At 34.8% G+C, this 27,065-nt stretch overlaps 1 protein-coding gene across 1 annotated transcript; it reads right to left on the reverse strand.

The window, feature by feature from the left end:
• Positions 1-352: 352 nt before the first annotated feature.
• Positions 353-5,650, reverse strand: LOC140143777 (IgGFc-binding protein-like). Its single transcript, XM_072165589.1, has 5 exons — positions 5,638-5,650; positions 4,215-4,238; positions 3,922-3,958; positions 2,890-2,969; positions 353-1,599 (listed from the first exon to the last, which is right to left on the reverse strand). The coding sequence occupies exons 1-5, from the start codon at positions 5,648-5,650 to the stop codon at positions 353-355; spliced, it is 1,401 nt and encodes a 466-aa protein (XP_072021690.1).
• Positions 5,651-27,065: the final 21,415 nt, after the last annotated feature.

A 27,065-nucleotide genomic window follows, 5' to 3' on the forward strand; every position in this document is an offset into this window, starting at 1 on the left:
TGCTACGGTAAGTAAAAACTAATATAATTGTATAATGTTGTAAAATAAACCCAAAACCTTACAATATTATAGCTTTAATTGAGTAATTCTAGTCTGGAAACAAAATGACATGTTATTTATGAACTATTGCTCACAACTTATGTAATTTAGCAAATAATGTTATTATCATGTTCTATCCCTCTCACACATATACATCCCCACATACCACCATCATATCATAGACACATCCCCACCACGGCCTCAAAAATGTCGTATGTGTTTGTTCTTCTTTATGAAAATATGTCTGTGACATTATTAATCTTATTTATCCGGTGACATTAGTTTTATCTACATCAGAGATATAAATAAACATTTACTCACTGCCTCCAGTCCCGCCTTCAGTGTGAACTTGGTATTTTGCAACGAATCCATATGACTGATAGAAGCCAAATCCGTAGACGAGAACTAGGAATGATGCTGATGGATGCGTTACAGAATGGAAACCAGAGTTAACTGAAGAACGAAGAATGCAAAACTCACCATCAGATGTTTGCAACAAGTTGGTGTTATTCAGTGGCAGGCCATCCAGGTTAAACAAGGTTATGCTATCGCATTCTGGTGTTATTATTGAAATATAGTGTTGCTGTTGTTGATCGTTTAAGGTTTCACTCGGGAACGTCACGTCTCTCGAGAACTTCTCCGTTGATGGAATTACGACCATAAATGGATCACCAACACTATCTGAATCAAATCCCTTCGCGTATTGAACAATCATGACAGGTTTGTCTGCCATTATTATTAATACCTCGTCTGACGTTTCAAAGTCGCCTTCATAAAACTCTCCACTTGATAGAGAAATGTTTTCACCAGATAATGACACATTTGTTGTACCAGGTGATGCACTTACCACGCGGTATATAAAACCCGAAGTACGTCCAAGGAAGGGAGCGAGTATGTAGTGATGTCCTAATAGGGTCAAGGGAGGGAGATGTTCCATAAGATAATCACAACCGTCTAAGTTGACTGGTATATTGGCACATTGATGCCCTGACAGTACTGATACTGGTTTGTCGGTGTTTATTGACACTCCAGTAACGTCCGTAAGATTTGCATGATCAGAGACGAATTGATAGGATTCATACTGGTGCAAGGTCATCGATACTTCTATCTGTCCTTTAATATACACCGTTGTGTGTTCTTCAATTGCTGTAACTACAAACTCCGAATAATTGGAATAAAATAACGTATTATATCCTGCAGTAATATAGTCCGTGCCCAAGGATGTGGTTGGAAGAATAAACCACCCATCGAGACTCAAATCGCCAACATAATAGCCATGAATAACTATATTATCAGTTGCGACGACAATCACGGTCTTATTTGTTTCTTTGACGCTGTACGAATCTGTTATACCAGCTTCCACAGGAAGGTCGATTGTGGCACTCTGATTTTGTGTTACGTTAGTAGAATGGAAATATCCTATACCAGGAACCGACACCGTCACCATTACTGGATCCTTCACTTGAGTTGTGATAAATCCGCGGGGAGTTTCAGCAAAAGAAATGTACGGGAAGGTGAATACAAATTTCGTCCAGAGAGAATCGTCATTCCCGTTAGCGCCTGAAAAATTCAAATAATAATAATAATGATAATAATAATAATAATAATAATAATAATAATAATAATAATAATCATAATCATAATCATAATAATAATAATAATAATAATAATAATAATAATAATAATAATCGTAAAAATAACGATATTGCGCATTAAGTGTTTTTGGTAAAAAAATGAATTTCTCACCTTTGAAATTCACTATTTTCGTGAAAAACAATTGTTTTACAGAATTATGTTTTAAGTTATGTTTCAAAACATTAGAAAAAACAACAGTTATTAAAAATGGTAAAAACACGATTTTTAGCCAAATTTGGTACTTATTAATACTAAAAGTACAAAAGATTACACATTTACCAGTAAAAAATATTGTTGCTTAGGCCAACCATATATAATTAATTGTTCCAAAGCATTTGAAAAAATATTTATAAAAAAAAGGTAAAAAAACATGATTTTTGCCGAAATGTTGTCGTTTTTCAACATCAAAATTACTTTGAATGATAAGATTAATAATTGTCATTAAAATTTGTAATTTTACACCAAAAAGTGATCAATAGCTTACCAAATACTGGAATTGCATTGTAGAAAAAGTAAAATTTTAACTCCCCTGACCAGCGCTTTCGCGAGTAAGTATAGGTTTTTAAATTCGGTGGAAAATTTTGAATAAGAATTTTAGAACCAGAAGGGTAATTAAATCGATGCCAGCTAAGGGAAGATAACGAGATGGCAGGAAGCCTATTTTTCCAGGGATGAACTTCTAAATATTAATATATTAAAGGAAATGAGTCACCGAAACCGATTTACATTTCCATATGTCTTGTGGTTCTTGATTTAATTAACCACGCATACGGGGTAGAAATGACATCCATTTTATCAAGTCTTGGGATATCCTTTATAGAACCCACACCACACTTCAAACATGTGCGCAACCACCGCTAGGTAATGCTCTCCGTCGACCCGAGGGAGGATGGTTAGAGCAACAGTTATTGTCTGCTAAAGTTCTGGACGCCTGTGTGTTTTGTTAGGAAATAAGGGTACCATGCCCAAATTTATAAAAAAACATTGAACAGTCTTTATTTGATATGTTTTTATAACAGTGGACGTTCCCATATTGTTTTTCATTTGACAGGGAGGGGAATGCCATACTTGTTGTACCCGTACCGGTACTTGTACCCATGGCTTTAGACCCGTACCCGTACCCGTACTCATGCCCTATTTCGACCTCGGAACCGTACCCGTACTTATGGACTGCGATCTGTACCCGTACCCGTACTCATGGCCTGGGACCTGTACCCGAACTTGTACTCATGGTCCTGGTACCATGTACTGAATGGTACCCGTACCCATGGGTACGGGTACCATTAAGTACATGGCTACACAAATGCAGGAAAGTGAGAATAGAATACTCTCACTTCCCAGATGCATGTTAACTCCACTCATGAATCCCACTGTGAGTCCCCTGATCATAATCAAAACAAATAGGTTACATCATGGATGGGGTTGGGTGGGGAGTAACCATTTGGAACTGGGTTTGGAAGATACCTTCCCCAAACTAACAGTATTGCGAACCACCAGCATCCATAGTTCGATGTAGAGAGTCTTTCCTATTCAGAGGAAATATTGCAATTACACACCTTATTGCCTTTTAACAATAACCAATGACATTAGCACAAATACACTTCAGGACCATTGATTCCTGAAAAGTGTAAACCCAAAGTCATGAAAGTGCACATGGTTTAGAGTTCAATTCCCATGTTATCCTTATCGATGATTTGGAATTTTTCAGTTTGTTTTTCTTCTTTTTCCCCCTCTCCCTTTTGTCTTTAATAGTATAGGCCTAATGAATGTCAGCTTGAAGGCCCACTTTTTTCATGATTTATTTCTTGTTACTAAATATTTCATATTTAGGCCTAATCCTACTCAGTAGCATTAAAAAAAAGTTCAGTAGCTTTCAATATGAAATAAAGCATATCAAAGTTAAGTAATTTTTAAAAGTTCAAGAATATACAGGGTGTAACAATAACATTTGTACAATTTTGAAAATATGATGAAACAAGTATGCCGCTTAGTTTTTGGTTTGATATTTACATTTCTATCAAGATAATTTCTTTAGCCACCAGATAAACTTTGTTCCAACAAAATCCATGGTATACAAGTGAAGATATGGCCAATTATGTAACCTAGTCTTAAAACCGCTTGGGCCACTTTTGTCTAAGTGTTACAAAAGTGACTGAGTGATAGAGTTGAGCCATGGACCAGTTGGACGACGCTCTTATGATAGGTAGTTTTAAACAATGGGATATTCGAACTGGTCGAAATGATTACATAATAGAATATCTCCTTGAGTTTTTGAAAGTCACAACTAAGCACTGACATAACAACCTCATCTACTAGAAATCGTGACTGCAGCATAACAACTTCAACCCCAATTCACGTTGGAAGAGCGCACATGGGGTCAAGCAGAAACCAACTCCAACAAGGCATACAATTACATATAACTATGAGAAGTATCTAGAATTTGTTAAATGCTGGCAATAGTGATCGCCCCAGAACAGCTAGAAGCCCAGCTGAACTATGATTTTAAAATTTTATTGTTTTGTACTTATAGATGCAAAAACTATTCTCAGTTTTACCAATGATATCTAAGGGATATAAGAAATTACTTTATTTATAAGATAATTTGAAAGAAATTTCATGACTTCATTTATAGATTTTAAAGAAATGTCATATTATTATGTTAATTATATGCAGAAACACCACTTGTAATTCTTTCGTGTCCGTTCTTTGATGTTTAATGAACGATTAGCATATCTACGCGGTTCAAACTTGATATGCGCAAACATGGCAAAAGTGACCCAACATGTTTTCTGGTCGATTTAATTAATCGCACGTAACTTTTAAACCCAAGCTAGTAAAGAAACCAACTAAACGTCTTCTTCTAGCCAAGATATTTCTTCTTGTATTGTATAATTGTGCCATAACTCTTTTAGTTTCTTGCTGAGAAGTCAAAATGCAATTGTATAAATTTTATTGTTACACCCTGTATATCAAATAAAGGAACGTCAACACAAATTTTCACGATTTTTTAAAATTGGACTAGACCCCTCCCCTATCGACTACATATCTTATGAGCTTTTATGCATACATATCAAATCAGGAGATGCACGAATTTCAAACCTAATATTTTGGCATATTTGTATTTTTTACACAACGTCCAACTTACACCTCGGATTACACCTAATTGGAATCAGCCAAGTCCGTTGTCTAGATAGAGTAACTAACTGTGGTGTCTTATTAAGATATTAAATCCCCCAAGCGGTCAAGAAGTGTTTTCTTTCATTTTATCTCGCTACTTCTGCTTCAAATGTAACAGAAAACCTTCCGGACAGTTATTTACTAATTATTATAAATATTGTTATAATTTTTGGAATAACAAAACTTCAAATTTGCCCGAAATCGTATATTATGGCTTTAATAAAAATGTAAAAACTACGATTTAAACAAATGAGTTTATCAAAAATCAAAGAGAGGTGCTAGCGGGGTTTGAACCAAGACCGAACTTCCAAATATTTACCACTAATCCATACCAGTGATTTGATAGATGCGGTAATAATAGCAATGTTATTCCCACTCAGTGGCTCACTTGTGTATTCTATTAACACCGTCCAAATAGTGTAACACAAACCTTTATGTTGACTTTAAAATTGTTTGAACGTTGGGAGTTGAATTGTTTGTACGCAATATACTGCAGTGATCAGGCCTGGTTTCTATTTTGTCGGAACAATTAAACCCGGTTAATAAACGTTAACCATCGGGTCTGCCAGTGTGCCAGCAGTACACTGAGTGTTAGGTTTTGAAGCCAACACTTAGTGATATTTAACCACAAGTTCATTGTTATGACATTTTAAAATATTCCTGATGATTGCACTAGGAAATGATCAATTGGCCTAATTGACCATATGAATGTTTGTCGCTTTCATATTATTTCCTGAAGTGAAAGAAATATTTTTCCATGCTGATGAATGTCTACATGACACCCACCTTTTAATGCCATGATGCATTCGTCTAATTGGTCATCACGGAAGCGAATCGAGAATAATAGATTACTTGATAACCGCCGCGTTCGGCATATTAACTCGTCTATTGTTCCATAGCGATGAATGACTACACCGACTGTTGGGTTTTGAAGCCATCACTTAGTGCTGCTATAAATGTCTACATGACGCGCGCCTTTGAATATCATGATGAATCGAGAATAGGATACTTTATTTATTTATTTATTTATTTATTACATTTGGCAAAAAGCACAGGCAATACCCAATAGTGCTCAAAGAGCACTAAATTAAATGGAAGCCCTACATACAAAGCGAACAAAAATAAACTGAAAAGCAAAAACAAGATAAAAAAAGACAACTATTGAAGGGTTTTAACTGCAGCCCTGAAAGCGGACAATGTGGGACAACAGACAACATTTTCTGGTAGCGCATTCCATAACATAGGATACTTGACAACCGTCGCGTTTAGCATCCTCACTCTGCTATTGTTCATAACTCATGAACTGAATTATTTAGTTTGATGGATGTAGACCGTCATTATCAGCAATTCTATGGACAATGGACCCAATCTAATATCAAAAATTCTAAGCTGTTTCAAAATGGCCTATTTGTAATATTTGTAACAAAAATGAACAATCCTCTCTTTAAAACCGGTTTCTCTGATGTTATTGGCACTGAATAATTTAGGATGCCAGGTTTACAATAAACTGCTCTAATAAATAAAGTCCGCAGTCATGTAACCTGTCCTACACCAAAATGTCAATGGTCGCGCTCTGCCATTCACCTCTACAGATTCGCGTGGTCCGTTTTTAATTTGCAACTTTTGAAAATGCACCAAATTTTATATACTGGTATCAATCTCCCGGGATCAATTTATCTGAATTTAGGAGTGTTTGGTAGCAAATTTGGTGTCAAAATGGAGCTAACAAGATTCTGCACACGACCTTATTAATTAAATTGTCATAACAAGATCAGGTTTTGGTGTAGGACAGGTTACATGACTGCGGGATTTCTTTATTTGAGCAGTTTATATGATAAACAGTGCGAAGCATATCACGTTGTAGAATTGTTGTGGGAATGGGAATTGTTGTTTAGGCCAAAGTTTGTTTCAGAAGTAAAGCTTCGTTTAAAGGGTGTGCAGAAACTTTCTTCCGTCGATTTCTTACACACGATAGTAAGTCTAGTAGAATTGATTATATGGTTCCCGTGAAAGCTTTAGAAACAATCGATGATTTCCTTTCTATTATTCAGTTTTCATTATTCATTATTCCATATTTCCCACAAATCACTATTTCGATACAGTTAATGTGTGTTTTGTTCAATGACAACCTGAATTATTATTAACACAACGTATTTATACGGATTTGGTCAAATGGAACACTTTGTTTAATAAATAGCAACTGCCGGAGTTTGTTAGGCATGATATAAAGGTAATGCATATTGAGGGTTGAAAGCCAGAAAGCCTCAACTAACAATCACCTGCTCCTACAACAAAATGAGCATAAAGTCGCCAGGGCACTATGGTCGATCCACCACACAAAAATCTCACGTCGTCAGACGTCCAAATAGCCTAAACCGTAATATCAATACAAAGTCTTCAACTTGACCACAGTACAACCTCCTTGAGAGATGAAAAGGTGGTCTATTCTTGCCACAGATACAGAAAATTAAAGTAAAAAATAATTAAAACAATTAATTAAATAATACTGCATTCCGTATTAGGTTTTTAACTTTAAAGCAATATTATAACATTTTCAAACAATATAGATTAGCATTTCTTTGCCATAAAATGTTAGCTTTTACTGTCAGATATATCCCCTTTTATTTTTGAGCCGAATAACTACGGCAAAGCAAAGACAATTGGAATTTACTACCAGCGCACATGTCGCCAATACGTACCACGCCTTCGGTCATGTTGTGGTACGACCCTTTCTTGTGTATATCACCGTCCCGCACGCCGTGACGTACTCTGTGTTATGAACATCGTGTATGCGTTCGACTAATAATTCCATCATAATAATAAAGGGCTGAATCAGCCTTTAATTCAAAATCACGGATTTTGACAAAACTACAGCACTTAGAGTCTTGATTTTTGCAGGGTATATTGGTTTAATAAAGTACAATTTAATCGTTTAAAAAAAGGAATTTTAAAAATTCAGTGAGGGCGTCTTCCTCAGCAAATGTTATAATATGGCTTTAGGAAGGTCTTTGAGACGAACAATTAAATTAAGATGGCCTAATCACTGCGTATCATCAGCGCATGATACGTCTGTTGTCATTGGTAGATATTGACTCAGTGGAACGGATTGAAAATTAGGTACATATAGTTTCGTAAATTCTTTAATGGGGAGCACGGTGGCCTAGCGGAACGGGCACTGACTCATAATCGAAAGTTAGCGGGTTCGAGCCCCGTCGACGCCATCGTGTTGTGCCCTTGAGTAAGGCACTTTATCTCGATTACTCCTCTCCACCCAGGTGTTTAAATGGGTACCGGCATTCTTAAATGCTGGGAAGCTAACAGACTCGCTGTAGAGGAGGTGTAGCGACCCCCTATAGCAACATTACATGGAGGAGTCTTGCCCAATCGCCAATGAAAGAGAGATGGGCACTCCGATCACTGTTTATACAGGATCGACTCCTTTACCTTTTTTTTTTAATTCTTTAAAAACGGAGCAGGCAATTGTCAAAATTCAAAAATGATGTGTTTCTCAATATCATCAGTTATTTAGTTAAGTGTGGTTTATGCGTTAAAGTACCAAAAAAATCAGTTCCTGACGATACAGTTCTTTCAGGGACACCTTATATTTGCCCTAGAACTACTGAGCCATATTGTAACACGGACTACGAAGGGCGCACCCCAATTTTCAATTATATACCGTTATATTTGGTGCCAATGTATAGTTATGGGTCTTCTCTGTCCAGTGATACCAAAATAAGTACAAACATTCCCCACATAATGTCGCTATGACGTCATAATATGAGGGGCCATGCAAATGTGGGAAATTCTGGCTATGTACAAAAGTATCTAGGCAAAATTGATTTTCGGCTATAAATTCTATAAAATGCGATATTGACCGAATTTTCTCCACAATATAAAATAAAATGACTATTTTAACCTAACTAGCAAGTAAAAAGTCAGTATCACTTGGAATAATTTTACAAGAGCGAATTGAAAATCATCCATTTTACATATCAATTTGTAAGAGCTCTTTAGCAAAGTCACAGTTCATTGAATTTACAACCGTATGACAAAACAGTAGAAAATAGTAACTTTGCAATTTACAGAGAATTGGCCATGGCTCATTCTAGTGACGCTAGTATATGGACAGTATAAATGTGCTTTTTCATTTTATGGCATAAATTTGAAAAATATTGTAAGGAACACTTGAGGTTTTGACTTTTAAAACCTACCACATTCGCCTTGCTATAACATTGAATTGCGTTATATGTTGACATAGTGACAAAAGTGTTTTTAAGGGGAAGTGTTAGCTTTCGTTTGATATTTAAAAAAATCTGATTGGATGAATTGAACACTTGAGGTTTCGACAAAAAACAATCAAAGAGGCCTATTTTTCAGCTAGAAGCTCCACAGCTCTTACATTGCTATGCACTCAACCGTGTAGTGTAGTCAAAGACTGTGAGGAGACAATCACTGATTGCTTGAGAGGGTATAAATTGGTGTTTCCCATGGTAAATATCACACGGGTGAACTTGAAGTACCAGTTCACATAAATAATATACATTGCAATAAAAAAAATTTGTATAGCAAACAAATCATAATTAGGATGACGAAATGCAAATTTTTGGCCAGAAATGGCAAAACTGTATTGGTGAAAAATCTTTGGTTTCACGAAGTTGTCATGATTTAATTTTTTGATGTACACATTCATACCAATACATTGGTATATTTTGTATTTCAAATATAAATAACAATAATAAAAATACACGATTTACCTTGTAAATTCTACTTTTTACATCACCAAAATAATGTATTTTCTCACAAATAATGGATCAAGATATTAATGTGTAATTTTTTTGGTTAACGAATGTTGAATATGTAACATGTATTCTTAACAGCGAGTATGGAGTTCATACTTAATTTACATTCAAAGTTCTAGCTTCTTTAATATTTACATTAAAATTAGGTAAAAATAATCGCCAAAACTGCATTTATCAACACAAATATCTTAGCCCATGTCACTTTACAGACATGACAGCTGGGTAAAATGAAAAGATCGGCATGTGTAAATACATTTTAACACGATAAGACGCTTTATCTTAATGTTGCACGAAAATCTGAACTGGAGCAGATTGACCAAAGTGGACTCTTTACTATAACCATGCTATAACAAACTTACCCAAGGGTGTGTAAACACGTAATTCTGATGATTTCTTGTACCATAAAATCAATATTAAGGGCATGCAACTACAGTTGATTAAGCCTATATATTTCCCGTCAAGGATTTTAAAACAAAATTGACGATTAATCATATCCTATTTCTTGCCCTCATCGATTTGAAACCCTACTAACATCATCAAAATGATTAGATGGGTATTTTGAAAAAGCTTCAATCTTCAACAAAATGATTTTAACAGAAAAGAAATATTTACGGGAGCCATATAATCAACATCAATAACACAGGTCCCATGCTACTTGATTTCAATGTAAAGGGGCACGTCTTTTTTAAAATGTTTAAATAACGTTAAATATGTCAGGTTATTAAAGGATTAGGAAAACCAAAGCATGACATAAAAAAGGTATTGTCAAAGATCTTTTGAAGAAATATATTTTATGTTAGATATTTTGTAAAATATAAATTACGTGTTTCTCAACACTTAAACAATATGATGTTACAATGGTATGCGTAACGGTGGTAACGTTTTCAAATCGTTTGAAAATGTTAAAACGCTATTTATAACCTTTATATCCCAAACATTTAAACATTTCCTGCAAGTTCTGTACGCCCTTGATTTGTATTTCATTGAGATAGTGATCTATTTGGCAATAATGATATCAAAAGTTTGGCCTATCCCAAATTAGAGAGACAATCGTTTGAAATAATTATAATTACAATAAAAGTTGTTGTTGTTGCTGCTATTATTGTTGTTACTACTGTTAGTAGTCTTGATAGTAGTAGTTATAGTAGTAATAGAGGGGTTATAATACTCACCCTTTACTCCAAAGCCAAGTATAATACAGCAAATTATAGCTACAAAACACTCCCACGTGCACCTAGAAAAGATAGTTTTGTCCATATTTGTATATATTGTTCACTGTTCTACTTTAATCACCATAAAATTATATTTAACGTATTTGCCAATTCCAATAGACAGTTACTGGTTCTGAATTAGATATTTGGCATTATAAATGTTGATGCAGAAAGAGTTTGTTTATTTCCATGGTGATGATACGTCAGTATTGACGTGATTAAAGAAATGGGTGCTTGTTGCTAATACAGGGTGTCCCTGAAAGAACTGTATCATAGGGAACTGATATTTAGGGATACTTTAACGCATAAACCAAACGTAACTTTTACAATTGACCGCTCTGTTTTTGAAATAAAAGAATTTTACGAAACTCAATTTTCAAGCTTTTCCACGGAGTCAATATCTATATATGACAGCAGACACTGATGATGCGCAGTGATTATGCCATCTTATTTTTTTTATCTATAATGTAAAAATAAGCCCAAGTTAATTAATATTTCTTTTACTTTAATTTTGTGTATCTATGGCAAGAATGTACCACCTTTTCATCTCTCAGGGAGGTTTCACTGTGGTCAAAATGAAGAAATTTTTATTAAGATTTACGCTTTGGGCTATGTTGACGTAGGACGATATCAGATGTGAGATTTTTGTGTGGTGGATAGGGAAAAAATAAAACAGCCGAAAAAACTGATTTACTCAATCCAGCAGGAATAACGCGAAAAAACGGGCGATATATAGATCATCGATTGATATTTGAATCCGTGGAAAACCTTGAAAATAAGGGAGTTTCGTAAAATTCTTATATTTCAAGAACGGTATGGTCAATTGTCAAAATTTAAAAAGTATGTGATAGCTGATTTATTCTTCAACTACAACTATTTGGTTATGTTAAGTTGTGGCGTTAATCTACCCAAATAATTAAGTTTCCCACGAAATGAGCATTTTTTATCGAGTCTTTGGCAATCTAAATATGTATACTCTAATATACTTAAGATCAACAATTTAGCAACCCGAAAATTTCCTTATTCCAGGGTTAAGACCAACCTTTATGTATTCATTCTTTTTCTTATTTTGCTTATTCATACCCATTTTAAAATATTTTTATGCTTAGATATTGAGAAAAATATCCACAGAGCACAATTATCACAAAAATGGGCACATCAGCCTTCATTCCAAACTTTCTTCCCATTTTAATGTACCAGGTATGCTCAGCGAATGGAAATTTCTTCAGTCAGATAGGGTTGACCTGATTTAGTGGTGTGATCTCTTTATTACTATGACAAATTTTACACGCCACTCTTCGTTTCCACATAATCAATACTAGCCTTGTTTTCATGTGCTAGTACATTTTAAATGAATGGTATTATACAAAAACCTATTTTTAAGACAGTTCTAAACCAACGTATTTTGGAAAAAGTAGTGTTATTATAAACTACAAATTGATGCAATGTTACTGTGATCCAACGCTGCATTTGGAAGCAGCATGCTTGTCAATAAACATGAAAACAGATGGGTACCAATCATTTTGATACAGCCTGTATGTATTTATTTATGACAGTGTTATTTTTCATCATCAATATCTTTGGTATAAAAATTATGTTGCTTGATTTGTATTGAATTATACTTTGTTTTGGCCCCTGCTCCATGTGAGGTGCACTGACTGGCTCCCAGGAGCCATGTCAGTGGGTTTCACATTGTTTCGGTCTGTGTGCACGCAGTCACTTCCTGGTAGGGAAGAGGCTGGGTGCACCTAGTCTATTTGATTATTAGTGTACTGTATTTATTTATGACTGTGTTATTTTTCATTATTATTATCCTTCGTATAATAATATATGTTGCTTAAAGGAGTATTTCGTGATCCTAGCATCCTCTATTTATGTAATTTTTCATTAGATATCCACGAAAAAAACCTATTCCCAAAATGTCAGTTGATTCCGATTTTGAGTTCGCGAGTTATGCATGATTATGTGTATTACACTGCTCCTTAGACAATGCGTTGTAATTTCGTTCTGGTGCACCAGAACAAAATTCAAATTTCACGATATCTTTGCTCAACGAATTAATCTGCAAGAAATGTTTTGTACATAAACATTATGTAGCCAGAGGTTTCCAGTGATGTAAAAATCTCAACTTTTTTTGAGAAAAGTGGGGGGATGAGGCTGTGGATCACGAAATGCCCTTTTAATTTGTATTGAATTATACTTTGTTTTGGCCCCTGCTCCATGTGAGGTGCACTGACTGGCTCCCCGGAACCATGTCAGTGGGTCTCACATTGGTTTTGGTCTGTGTGCACGCAGTCACTTCCTGGTTGGGAAGGGGCTGGGTGCACTCAGTCTGGCCATCTATGTGATTATTAATTGTATGTACTGTATTTATTTATGCTTGTTGAAATCTGATGTGTTCCTGGTTTGTATTGAACTACACTTTGTTTTTGATTCTCGCTCCATGTGAGGTGCACTGACTTGCTCCCTTGAGCCATGTCAGTGGGTCTCACATTGCTTTTTGGTCTGTGTGCACGCAGTCACTTCCTGGTTCGGAAGGGGCTAGGTGCACTCAGTCTGGCCATCTATTATGCACTGTATTGATTATTATTATCTCTCGAGATGTGTCTGCACGCAGTCGCTTCTCCGTGTGGGAAGTGGCTGGGTGCACTCGGTCTTGCCGTCTTATTATTATCTGAAATTTATTTATTTTGTTATTTATGATTGTTGTGCTATTTTATCATGTTTATTTTCTTGTTGTGCAATTCTATGTTTAATTCTGTAATTAATCATTTTATTCACAGCTGGTCTGGTTTTCAAAATATATATGCTTGTTGATGTATAGGTTTAGTATTTTTAAGGCTTTTTAAAATTTTTATACTGATTTCATTATATCCCGATGTATCATTATTTTGTGAATATTTCGTTTTACTCTAAAGCGCTTTGAGGAATCTGCGATTCACAATGCGCTATATAAATGCTGTTTTATTGTTATTATTATTATATTTTTATGTTGTTTTGCTCCATTTCCACAATATAAAAACAATCAAAGAAAGTTCAAGTTTCTAGAAGACTACTTGTGGCAAACTCTCGTTTTTGTCGTTGGTGTAAATCTGCATAATGAGTAACCACGTGCGGTGTGTGAATTACACCGCGGTACACCAAACTGACAAGTGTTTCTAGAAGAAAATAAAACAAGGCTACCTTAATGCACAGGATAGAGAAGTATGGTTACCTTTCCAGAAAAAGCCGATTGGTAGGTGTTTCAAACAATGGTTTTTGAAAAAACCGAGTAGCATCCGTTGTATTAAGGGGGTACTACACCCATCACATTTTTTGCGGGTTTTTTGCATTTTGTGAAGAAATGAGAAAAAAAGAGGTATGCAAAATGAAGGGGCAAATCTTCTCGTTATATTGGTGGCATCGGTATCAACGTAGCTTACATACTTTTAAATCTAGAAGCCAAAAGGTGGTACATCACTGATGTTTTAAAGTCACTTCATTTTGGAAAGCTTACTATCAACGGATTTCGTTAAATTTTGGATACGTGTTGCTAACACATTAGAGAAATAATGTTGATATGTAAAATGGGAATAAGTGGTTCCTGATGGCTTCATGAACTTGGTGATCTTCAGTGCTCCACATCTATCAAAAACGAACTGGTTAAAATGCTTCTATTTTCAATGTTGAGCTATATTTTGTATTTTTAACTAGCGACATTATTTCACTGAAACTTTATTAAGCCATAGGTAAAAGGTTACCACAACCATACTACAGCAATGTTGAAAAATTGCATTTCTCGTCACCATACCACCATATTTCGCATAAGGCCGTTAAGCTTAAAATTTGCCGATTTTGGTAACTATTTTAGCTTTGTTTCTAATCCATTTCAACTATGAACTCCAAAATTGATACAGTGATATCATATTTTAAGCAGATTAATATAATTTGTGTCTTACCTATGATTGTCGCTGCCCAAGGCAAAAAAAATCAAATATATTCCATAGAATTCTGCACGTCGCCACGGTATCCGAATTTTGACATACGGCCATTTTAACTAAGTCACCCACAATCCATTGCGTTATAACGAGTTGCCGAGTTTTATTACATGTGTATATTTAGGTATTTTTAAGCTCAAATTCCGGCGTATGGGGCAATATATACGGAGCCATGGAGTAGGAAAAAACAAATTTTGGACAAGCCAAGACGGGAGGGGGCAAAGAATTTGGGAAAAAGTGGCAGATCAAACGGGCAAAGCGATATTTGGCGCACATTAAATGGGACAAGACTGATTTTTAAATAGCACGCACAATGATGCTTTGGAGGCACGTCACGGGTAGGCCTACGCCTAAAGAAAGTAAGAAACGCAGTCAAAATATGAAAAAATTTCCTGCACGTTATCCGGCACGCATATAACGTAGGCCCTACGCTCGCATTTAGACATTCCATCTAGACAATTTTAAAGGCCTATCCAGTGATCCCAGCAAAGTGTGAAAAATCAAAATTGTTTATAATGTCTAAAAGTAAAGGTTAAGTCATTTAAATTGTCATTAGGTATTTTTAAAATATAATATTTGTCATAGGATCCTAACAGCAGTAGGCCAATTGACAAAGTTGATAATGTAGGTGGCCTATAGGCTTAGCTAATCAGATTCGTCTGATTTTTTCCCGAGATGAGATTTTGTCTTTACTCGGCGTTTGGCTAAACCACTAATACTAAGCTAAAATGAAATAGCATTTCTACGGACACTATATAACAACAAACAGGGACAACAAAGGCGATTATGAAGGCCGGGGAAGGGGTAAAAAATTTCAGTTGGTCATGTTGGTAGGCCTACACCATTTGGAAATCCCCCAGTGAGACCATTTTTAAAAATTTTATCATGCTTATTTCATCCTCTAATATTTTAGTAGTGTTATATGACCCCGGGCTATAACCTTTAACATTCATTTTCCAGTGTTACCTTTAAAATGTACTTGCGGAATCAGTGTAGGCCTATAATACTCGTGCTTTTCACCGCTGATTCAGTTTATATTATCGCAACTCGTCATCTAGGGTGGTGAATTGCTTTCCCCATCATGCCAACATATCTTTGCCAGTCTCCGCTTTGACATGCCAACCCCCCATCTATCGACATACCAAAACATTGTCCCCCTATACCTAGGCCTACATGGCAGCCGGTATTCAGTTTTAGGCAGGCTGAGAAGGGGCAAGCAAGTTTTGGCACGAAGGCCTATATTATTGCAAAAGCCAGCCCTGGGCCCGACCCGGGGTATAGTCCTACTAGCCTATAATATTTAATATGTTCACTTTTTCTACTCACTTTTTTTAAACTTAACTAGGCCCTACCATTTAAAATGTCTAAAATTAATGCGGATATGTAAAAATGTTCAAATTGCGGAATTAAGCAAATTTCTCATACGTCCAGTGCCGTACAAAAGGGGGCAATAGGGAAAGCTACCCCCACCCCCTGCGGTCGCCCGGAAGAATTTTACTAGGGTCTTTTTTGTACTTTTCGGCCTATTTTGTTTCGTTAAAGATTTCCCCCTTGAATGAGGGTTGCCCCTTTGACTCCTTTGACCCCCTAAAAAGTCCTAGCTACGCCCATGATCCCCCATGACGCCACTTCACAGGGAGGGCACAACATACATTTCTGGTGGGTATGCTCCTAAGGTAGGCTCCCTCAGAATTTAGTAGGTGGTGGGTCCCGGGGAGCGCCGGGGGAGATGACGGCGTCATGCCGGCAAGGGATGTTTTGGAGCTGCCAACAAATATAGAAGGGGGTCTTTTGGAGCTGCGAATAGTCAAAATTGGGTCTTTCTTGGCTTTCTGGTTGAATAACGCCTGAAAAAAAAACCCAGAAATGTGAAGAATGATCGAGCAATGTAGGTCTTTTAGAGCTGAAATTGTCAAGTTTCCGTGTTTACGTATGCTATAAAAGCTCTATTTTGGTCACGGTTCTTTTGGAGCTGCGGAATCCAAAAAAAGGAGGGGTCTTTCCGGGAGAGCATACCCGTAGGTCCTATGGTCATTTGTGTTAAGTTCCAACGCTTAAAATTCAATTTTAATAACACTTGATTTTATCAGGGATTTTACCAAGAGAAGGCGCTAGGCATACATGCTCATGTTTGAATCTGGCAACACGAGAACTTTGAACTTATGCGGTAGTCTAGTAGCCGTCCGGCCCTGTTCAGTTTTATACACGCATTTGAATAGGGATCATTTTGCGCACTTATCTAATGTTTATGGAGCACATTTTCTTCATTAGTTTGTCAAGTTGATGTCAAATGTTCTATTCTATATTATTTGCCAATAGTGTTTTTTGCCTATAGTACGTCCAAACATGGTCCAAAGTTGTAATTTGTTGTTTTTGATCGCAAAGGTCGGATATTTTTTATTCCCGATTTAACTGTGCACCCGCTCGAGCGCTTCGCAAGAGTGTAGAATTCGGCGAAAGTTTGACGGTAATTTTGCCTTTTTGGAAACTAAAACGCATTCGATCCTTAATTTTATTTCGACAAAATTTCTGATTAGGTATAGCATAATGAGGCGGCTACCAATTTTTTGACCAAATCTTAAAGAATTATTTTCAAACGTCTGACCTGTGTATTATTTTCTTTTGGTAATACAAATTGACGTGTCAGCCATAAATATACATAGGCAGGTCGCATTTTGGACTGGTAGCGAGTCTAATACTGTATGTGAATATCGTGGATCGCTAAAAAATAAGCGTCCTTAACAACCAGTCAACTTTAAGACAAATAGGTGAAAAAGAACACTTTTATGATGTTTTTTCATATTTGTTTTTTTCAAATGATCAGTGCATATATCGCCTAGCTATAAATGAAAAAAACATTTTTTTAGACCAATCAAACCAATATACGGGTGTAGTACGCCCTTAAGGAATATTGATCAGCTGTGAAGTCCCGTTGTTTAAACAATCAAATTTCTTCTCATCGTACTACATACTACATTAGCGAGTTTTCGTTTGGGACGACGGAAAAATGTGCTACCGGATATTGACACTTGGAGGTATGTGCGCATGCGTCATCTTTTCAAATGAATTCCGTCATCCTCCAGTTTCTAAAACACTACTTGTGGTAAACTCTCGTTTACTCGTTGGTGTAAATCAAATGGGCTTTTTTGCTCTAACCTTGGGCGGATAGGCTGCATAATGAATAACCACGTGCGGTGTGTGAATTACACCGCGGTACACAAGCTGACAAGTGTTTCTATAATAAAATAAAACTAGGCTACTATATTGCACCGGATAGAGAAGTGTGGTTACCTTTCCAGAAAGAGCCGAGTGGTCGGTGTTTCAAACAAATGTTTTTTTGCATAAAAACGAGTAGCATCCGTTGTATTAAGGAATACTGATGTCCATTTTAGCAGCTGTGAAATCCCGTTGTTTAAACTATCAACTTTCTTCTCATCGTACTACATATTACATACTACATTAGCGAGTTTTCGTTTGGAACGACGGGTAAATCTGCGACCGGATATTGACACTTGGATGTATGTCACCTTTTCAATTCCGTCATTCTCTAGTTTCTAGAACACTGCTGGGACAAACTCTGCGTTGTTGTGAAAACGACAACTTTTCGATGACGGTCGTGGTTATTAATATTTACCTTCTACCATCGCCGAGAACTCACTCATACATATAGGCAATTCTACGAAACATCGGTCCAATAACAGTTTTTGCCATTTTGTGCTCAATAAATCTTTACTATTTCCATAGATTATATTTTAACGATATAGGTATATTACTATTCTGCGCAGTGTGGTCTTTGCATCCAAGGGGAGGGGGGGGGGTAAAGACCAGAAATAATATAGTGAGCCTGGGATCGAAACCTAGCTGGTTCTGAATTTTACTTTCACTCACTTAGTATATTATGCCAGTTCACCCTAGCTCGTTTATATTTTTATTAAACAATTCTTATTTACAAATAGAAAATTTGCTGATAATGATTTCAGTCTGAACAGTTATACATAATGCTCACAAAATAGTTGTTATATTAATATAATTAAGCAACATAGTAATATTAGCCGGGAGTATAACATTTTTTTTTCACTTTAGATTATTCGTGTAATAAAATGCTTTTGTCATGTGACTATTGTAAGTTAAAATAAAAAGTGGGCTTTTTCGAATTGCCACGCCCACTGTTCATTACCATCCGTGACGCGTAAGAGCACGTGTGGCCGAGTGGATAAGGCGCCCGACTCATAATACATAGGTTGTGAGTTCGAGCCCCGCTCGTGCCAACGTGTTGTGTCCTTGGGCAAGGCACTTTATCCTCATTGCCTTCTTGGGGGGGATGTGGTTGGGTGGGATTGGATGTTTGTATAGTTGTTTGTTTCAATGTCGCAATATTGGCGCTGATTAAGCTGCTGCCTGCAAATTGCAATGTGTCTGTTTGGGTGTGTTTAATGTACAATTCTAGCAATTTGACCTGCGGGTCACGATTTGAGTTTGAAATATAAAAAAACAGTTTCAAAAACATAAATGATCATAGATTAATTTTTCGGCCATTTTCAGCCATTCTAATTATGTTCTTTAAATCTTCTATCAAACAATACACATTTCAGAACTACCTAATATTTTCAGTGTGCTGACATATATTTATTTCGTTGTTCTTCATTTTCATATTCATATAGTTATTTTCATTGATTTTATTCATTGATTTTTATTTATTCATGTACCATTAATATCGTTGTTTTTGAATTTCTATTCTTTCTTTCCACCGTTCTGGGTTTTTTTTCCAGGTTCATTACAACTCTATTAATTTTATATATGTGTTAATTGTTTATATCCTTATTGTTTTTATTACCTATGGTATATTTCCCTTTCATTCTTCCAACACTTCTCTGTTCTTATTCATCTTTTATTTATAGTAGGCATATACAATCAGCGACATCGGCATTACAAATTCCAAAAGCATTGTGCGACGGTTTTGGCAGTTTTGGAACACTTTGCCATCTGACAATCAGGGAAATTGTTTTAATTATTATTCATTTATTATAAATTTTATAATTAAAATAATAAGTAATGAATTTATGAAATTTCCATGTTTTTTCTTTTTCATTTATACTAGTAAAACATTTCAAATAATATTTTGTGTCATTTTGAGCAAAGTGTCCCAAAACTGCAAAAACTGTCCCACAGTGCATTACGATTTCAATGCCCATTGGGCTTAGTCTATAAGATTTTTATTATTTATAATTCGCTCAACAATTGAAATATATCTTTTTCACATTTTCATCAAATTATTACAATTTTCATTTTCTCATAATATTCGTCTTACTTGTCCTTTATCTTTATCTAAATTACTTTTTATTCCAAATTTTTCCAAATTGAATTTTTTATTTAAAAAAATGCAAAAATTGCTTCCATATAATTTAATAAGTGTAGGAATAGTTTTGAGTGAAAAAAAAAACACTGTGCGAAATACCCAAAAGTAATTTTGGGTTGCCAACCAGACCTACTATAATACAATCTACTACACTCTAACCGACATATAAATGTTTTAAACATTTTAGCAACAAAACAAAACGTTATTAAAACAATTTCTGGGTTTGCTGCCGTGCTGTCTTTTACAAGGGGTATAGTCGAGGAAATGGCCGTATGGGTGTGAATTATTTTTCATTATGTATCATTTTTCTTTTAAGTAACAACCAGGAGTATGTAGATTCAGAATTCGCCAAGAGCCATAAAGGCACCGTTAAGCAAATTGCTTTATTTAGGTCAAATGTCACACGGAGATAAAATTTTAAAATGCTTAAATAAAAATATAACAACGTTTTTCTTTGGGTCCTAAGGAGTAAAAAAAAAGTAAATGATCGTATATCTCTAGATTGCCCAATTAATGTGCTAATATTTCAAAATAGGTTAAATGGTTAAAACAAAATTGTACATGGGTAACATTTTCACAACGCTCCAATTGCAATCTCAAATTATCCGTCTTGATAATGAAACACAAAATAGGATATTAGTTTGTCATACGGAGTCTAGATTTCATGCTATGACCTCTGAACTGTAAAGGCTACATATACTGTATAATGATATAATAGGGTTGTTGAACTCGGACCCATGATTCTAGAATAAGATGACTTCTCAGCAAAACATTTTTGTTTTAATTTGTGAAGACGCATTCAATTGGAGCATTTCGAATAATTTACCCATGTACAATGTTAATAATGACCTTTGACCTATACCTTAGTAACTAGAAATCTTGGAGGTACACGACCATTGACTTTTTTTCTTCCTTGGGACCAGCGGAAAACCTTTTTTGAACTTGAATAAAATATTTGAAAATTCCCATGTGCGACCTTTGACCTCAATAACCCAATTTGGTCAAGGGTACCCGCGTGACGTGTTATAATTAAAATATTTTAAATAATTGATTTATGAAATTTGCATGTTTTTTTCATTTTCATTTATACTAGTAAAACATTTCAAATAATATTTTGTACTAAAAAAATATCCTGATAGGTGGGAGGGCAAAGTGTTCCAAAACTGCAAAAACTGTCCCACAGTGCATTACGATTTCAATGCCCATTGGGCTTACTCTATAAGATCAACAATTGAAATATATCTTTTTCACATTTTCATCAAATTATTATAATTTTTATTTTCTCATAATATTCGTCTTAATTGTCCTTTATCTTTATCTAAATTACTTTCTATTCCAATATTTTCCAAATAGAATTTTTTATTTAAAAAACTGCAAAAATTGCTTCCATATAATTTAATAAGTGTAGGAATAGTTTTGAGTGAAAAAAAACACTGTGCGAAATACCCAAAAGTAATTTTGGGTTGCCAACCAGACCTACTATAATACAATCTACTACACTATAACCGACATATAAATGTTCAAAACATTTTGGCAACAAAACAATACGTTATTTAAAAAATTTCTGGGTTTGCTGCCGTGCTGTCTTTTACAAGGGGTATAGTCGAGGAAATGGCCGTATGGGTGTGAATTATTTTTCATTATGTATCATTTTTCTTTTAAGTAACAACCAGGAGTATGTAGATTCAGAATTCGCCAAGAGCCATAAAGGCACCGTTAAGCAAATTGCTTTATTTAGGTCAAATGTCACACGGAGATAAAATTTTAAAATGCTTAAATAAAAATATAACAACGTTTTTCTTTGGGTCCTAAGGAGTAAAAAACAAGTAAATGATCGTATATCTCTAGATTGCCCAATTAATGTGATAATATTTCAAAATAGGTTAAATGGTTAAAACAAAATTGTACATGGGTAACATTTTCACAACGCTCCAATTGCAATGAAATGGTCTCAAATTATCCGTCTTGATAATTAAACACAAAATAGGATATAGTTTGTCATATCTACGGAGTCTAGATTTCATGCTTTGACCTCTGAACTGTAAAGGCTACATATACTGTATAATGATATAATAGGGTTGTTGAACTCGGACCCATGATTCTAGAATAAGGTGACTTCTCAGCAAAACATTTTTATTTTTATTTGTGAAGACGCGTTTAATTGGAGCATTTCGAATAATTTACCCATGTACAATGTTAATAATGACCTTTGACCTATACCCAGCAAACACAAAAACGTTTTAAAAACATTTTAAATAAGTTATATTTTGGCTTTTGGTTTAGGTAAAAACGTTTTAATAACATTAAAATGTCGGGTTATATAAAGGTCATGATAACGTTTTAAAACGTTTTGTATGGAAACACACTACAACATTATTTTTAAATGTTTTCAAAAAATGTTATTGTAAACTATTTTTGCAAACATTTTTGCCAAATATTGTGTCAATACTTAAAATAGCATTAAGTTAAAATATTTGAACCCAGCAAACACAGAAATGTTCTAAAAATGTTTTTTTTCAAAACCTTTTATTGACTAAATGACTTTTAAATGTCGGGTTATATAAAGGTCATGAAAACGTTTTTAAAACGTTATTAAAAATATTTTGGGCAAACATTTTTCGCAAAATATTTTTTCAACCCCAAAATAATATTCTGTTTAGAATGTTTTGTATCAAGTTTTCAAGAATGTTTTTGGAATGTTATTAAAACGTTTTTTATACCCTTTATATAACCCGACATTTAAACGTTTTCTGTAAAACATTTTTGTTTGCTGAGCAGTAGATTATCAAAAAGTGTTTTTTAAGGTTATGAAAACGTTTTATACTCTTAATATACCCTTTATATAACCCGACATTTAAACGTTTTCTGACAACCTTTTATAACCTTTTGCGAATGATGTCGAAAACGTTTTGTGTTTGCTGGGTACCTTATAGTAACTAGAAATCTTGGAGGTACACGACCATTGACAAACAAAAACATTCATTAGGCCCGACTGACCCAGATTGTGCGTTTCGGGTGGATTTTTTTTTCTTTTTTAAAACTTTTTCCCTAAAATCATGTAAAATCAGCCGTTTTGGGGACATTTTCATATGTTTGTAAAAAAATGATCACATTATTTTTTGCAACATTTTGGTGATATTTTAGGGTCATATTAGCCTATTGTGGCCGATTTCGTTGAAGTATGGATAGTGGCCAGGCTTCCTAAGCCATCAGACTTAAGCCTAATTGGTCCTATATACCAGTGCTTACAATTTTGCACCATAGATCACCTAGAAAGATAAATCAATAAAATGGATCCACAATGGTAGGGCCAGCCTACTAGTTTAGGAAGCCTGACCAATAGCCAAGCTTCACGAAATCGGGCCTAAAAATCTTCATGGTTATACTGGGTCGTAGGCATACGTCATTTTTACACATGTTTGGCTTATTTGTGATCGGGGTTAGATGAGCTTGGTTCCCACCCTGATAAATTTCTAAATACCGAATAAAAAGTACAAAGTACACAAAAACTAATTATGAAAGTATCTAGAAGGATTTCGATGGTCACAAATTGCTTTCAATTCCGTCCTCACCATGTCTGCTGGACATAATAACTACATTGCATCCATAACATTCATTATAATATCACAATATAGGACGTGTAGAAAAAGGTGCTGAAAAAACCTGTGCAAAATATTAATAACGTACTTAGGTTGCCAACCAGGCCTACTTTAATAAAATATATATATAACCGATATTTAGAGGCCTAGAATTTTCGACACGTTCCAGATTTTGAGGGAACGGCCCACACATGTGCTCTATACATTTTGAACTACATCTACCATGTCTACGAAAAACACTTTAATGAGTAAATCAGGCTTACTCTGATAATATTATAAGTTACATACAAATTGTATGCGAAGCACATCTGTAAAAGTATTTCAAAGAGTGTTGAGAGTTCCAATTTTCATTTATTCTGCTATTTTTTTTTTTTTTTTTTTTTTAAATCCTTTTTGGTGGTGTTGGGGCCACTTAAAATGAACAGACATTGTACTTTATACTTTCGGTTTAAATTATCTGGTTCTTTCTAGTGCATGCGTGTGAAAGAATTGGGCATGTTCAAAAACACCAAAAAAAAACAGCAATCATTTTGATACAGCCTGTGTGGGTCAGTAACCCCATTCGTTCTAAGAGTGAATGTTAGATTGGATTTGTTTTAATTTACTACGTTAATATTGATTTCACTAACCGCAAGTTCCAAAAGGGTGCACAAAAAGTCATAAAAATGATAAGTTACACATATACACAGTATATTAGTCTCAAATATTATGCCAAATTTATCAGTTGTTGATAATAAACCTCTCTAGTGTGCAGTAATGTAGTTTGGTGTTTATCAACAGGGAATTATCAATTATCAGTAACCTTTACAGTTAGAGTAAATGGGGTTTACATCTGCAAATAACAATCGGTAATTATTAAATCATGCTTATTCTGCTACCTATTATTACATATATACCAAAAAGTATATGTAAAAAGATTTCAATGGTCACAAACTACTTTCTATTCCGAAATTCACCTTTTCTGCTCGAAATAATAACTACATAAACTACATCCATATAATTCAGTTTAATTTTCTCACATTTGTAGGACACATTAGCGCCAAACCGGCTTGAAATGTGCAGGGGTGACAACCGGCCAAAATTGTTAAAAAGTGGCTGAAAAGAATACAAAATGGGCCATTTTGCCGAATGGTGGGGGGACCCTTCCCACAGGCCCCCCCCCCCCCCGCTGGTAGGACGCGTAGTACAAAGGCTGATTGAATTTGCAATTGACCGTTTTGGGGGTGTTTTTGAAAATCCCGCCTTATCCAAACGCACCATTGGATCCACTTAAAATGACCAGACATTGCACTTTATAGTTTAGATGTAAAAATCTGGTTATTTCAAGTGGATGCGTGTAAATTGAGCTTTTTTAAAAGCCTGTATTATATTGACAGAACAACACTTGATAATGATCAATCAGGCTCATTCTGCTACTCTTATTTAATATACAAATTGCGAAATTGCATCTATATTATGAAGAACAATTCCAAACAGTTTTAAGTCCACTCACTTCTTTAAAACAAATCCATTCATTAAAAAAAAATCAAAATTCACCTGATTTTAACTTAACATGTTTTTATGGTCATGTATGTCACCTTTACTTCAGAGTAATTTTATAGAAATTTAACTATTGTTCATTGCCATAACTTCTTATTTTTTATAGTGAGTCTTGTGGACTTAACACGGTTTGGAATTAAGCTCAAATCGGTAGGACGTGTAGGAAGTGTGATGAATAAAAAAACCAGTATGCAACATACCGTAATGGAAATCTTAGGTTGCCAACCAGTCCTAATCTAATGCAATACGTTTTGACAGTACATCCACGAATAACACTTATACTATACACGTAATAATTACATCAATAGACATTTAAAAAAAATTGCCAAAAAAGTATCTGTAAGATGATTTCAAGGACCAAAAACTACTTTCTATTCTGAATTCATCATTTCTGCTTGAAATAATAAATACATAAATTACATATATAATTTTTTTTTCAATTGGTGTGTTTTTGAAATGAAGCCTCACCCAAACGCACCACTGGATTCACTTACAATGACCAGACATTGTACTTAATGCTTTAGATTTAAAAGTCTATTCTTATAATCTTTTCTGGTTGAAATAATAAATACATACATTGCATCCATGTAATTCAAGGGCTGATTGATTTTGCAATTGACCGTTTTTTGTGGTGTTTTTGACAATCCCGTTTTTTTCCAAACACACCATTGGATCCACTTAAAATGACCAGACATTGTACTTTATAGTTGAGATTTTAAAATATGGTTATTTCAAGTGGATACGTGTGAATCTCAAAAACACCAAAAACGAGCGATCATTTTGATACAGCCTGCGTTATATTGACAGAACTTCCACGAATAACACTTGATAATGATTAAATCAGGCTTATTCTGCTCTTATTACAATGTTATATAAAAATGCGAAATTGCATCCATGTAATTAAATTTAATATCCTCAAATCGGTAGGACGTGGGGAAAAAACACTATTCAACATACCGTAATGGGAATGCCAACCAGTCCTAGTACAATTTTTTTTTTTTTTTGCATTTGACCGTTGGGGTATTTTTGAAAAGACAGCCTCGATCTTCCAAACGCACCATTGGGTCCACTTAGACATTGTACTCTAGCTTTAGATTTAAAGATCTGGTTATATCAAATGGATGCGTGTGAAGGTATCGGGCTTTTTCAAAAACACCAAAACGAGCAATTATTTTGATAAAGCCTGTATTATATTCACTGACAGAACATCACGAAAAACACTTGATAATGATTGATTCGGGCTTATTCTGCTACCATTATTACCATTATTACATATATACAAATTGCGAACAAAGTATCTGTAAAATGATTTCAAACTACTTTCTATTCTTATTTCACCTTTTCTGGTTGATATGATAAATATATACATTGCATCAATATAATTCAATTTAATTTTCTCACATCTGTAGGACGTGTAGTACAAGAGCTGATTTTTTTTCCTGCAACTACTGTTTTTGGGTGTTTTGAAATCCCGCTTCTTCTAAACATTAGATCCACTTAAAATTACCAGACATTGTATTTTATAGTTTAGATTCTAAAGTCTGATTATTTCAAATGGATACGTGTGAAAGAATCGGGCTTTTTTAAAAAACACCAAAAACGAGCAATAATACAATACAGACTGTATTAATACAACACAGCCTGTATTGAGCAATAATACAATACAGCCTGTGCTATATTAACGGTACATCCACGAATAACACTTGATAATAATTAAATCTGGTTCATGCTGC

The sequence above is a fragment of the Amphiura filiformis genome, unplaced genomic scaffold (genome assembly GCF_039555335.1).
Source record: "Amphiura filiformis unplaced genomic scaffold, Afil_fr2py scaffold_28, whole genome shotgun sequence".
Classification (NCBI taxonomy): domain Eukaryota; kingdom Metazoa; phylum Echinodermata; class Ophiuroidea; order Amphilepidida; family Amphiuridae; genus Amphiura; species Amphiura filiformis.

What these genes read in the sequence shown, in the direction of transcription:
- LOC140143777 (XM_072165589.1), bottom strand. An exon ending in CATTGGTAAAACTGAGAATA is followed by an intron (nt 3,959 to 4,214) that starts GTTTTTGCATCT and finishes GTCAGTGCTTAG; the next exon opens with TTGTGACTTTCAAAAACTCA. An exon ending in GACCATGAGTACAAGTTCGG is followed by an intron (nt 1,600 to 2,889) that starts GTACAGGTCCCA and finishes TGAATTTTTCAG; the next exon opens with GCGCTAACGGGAATGACGAT.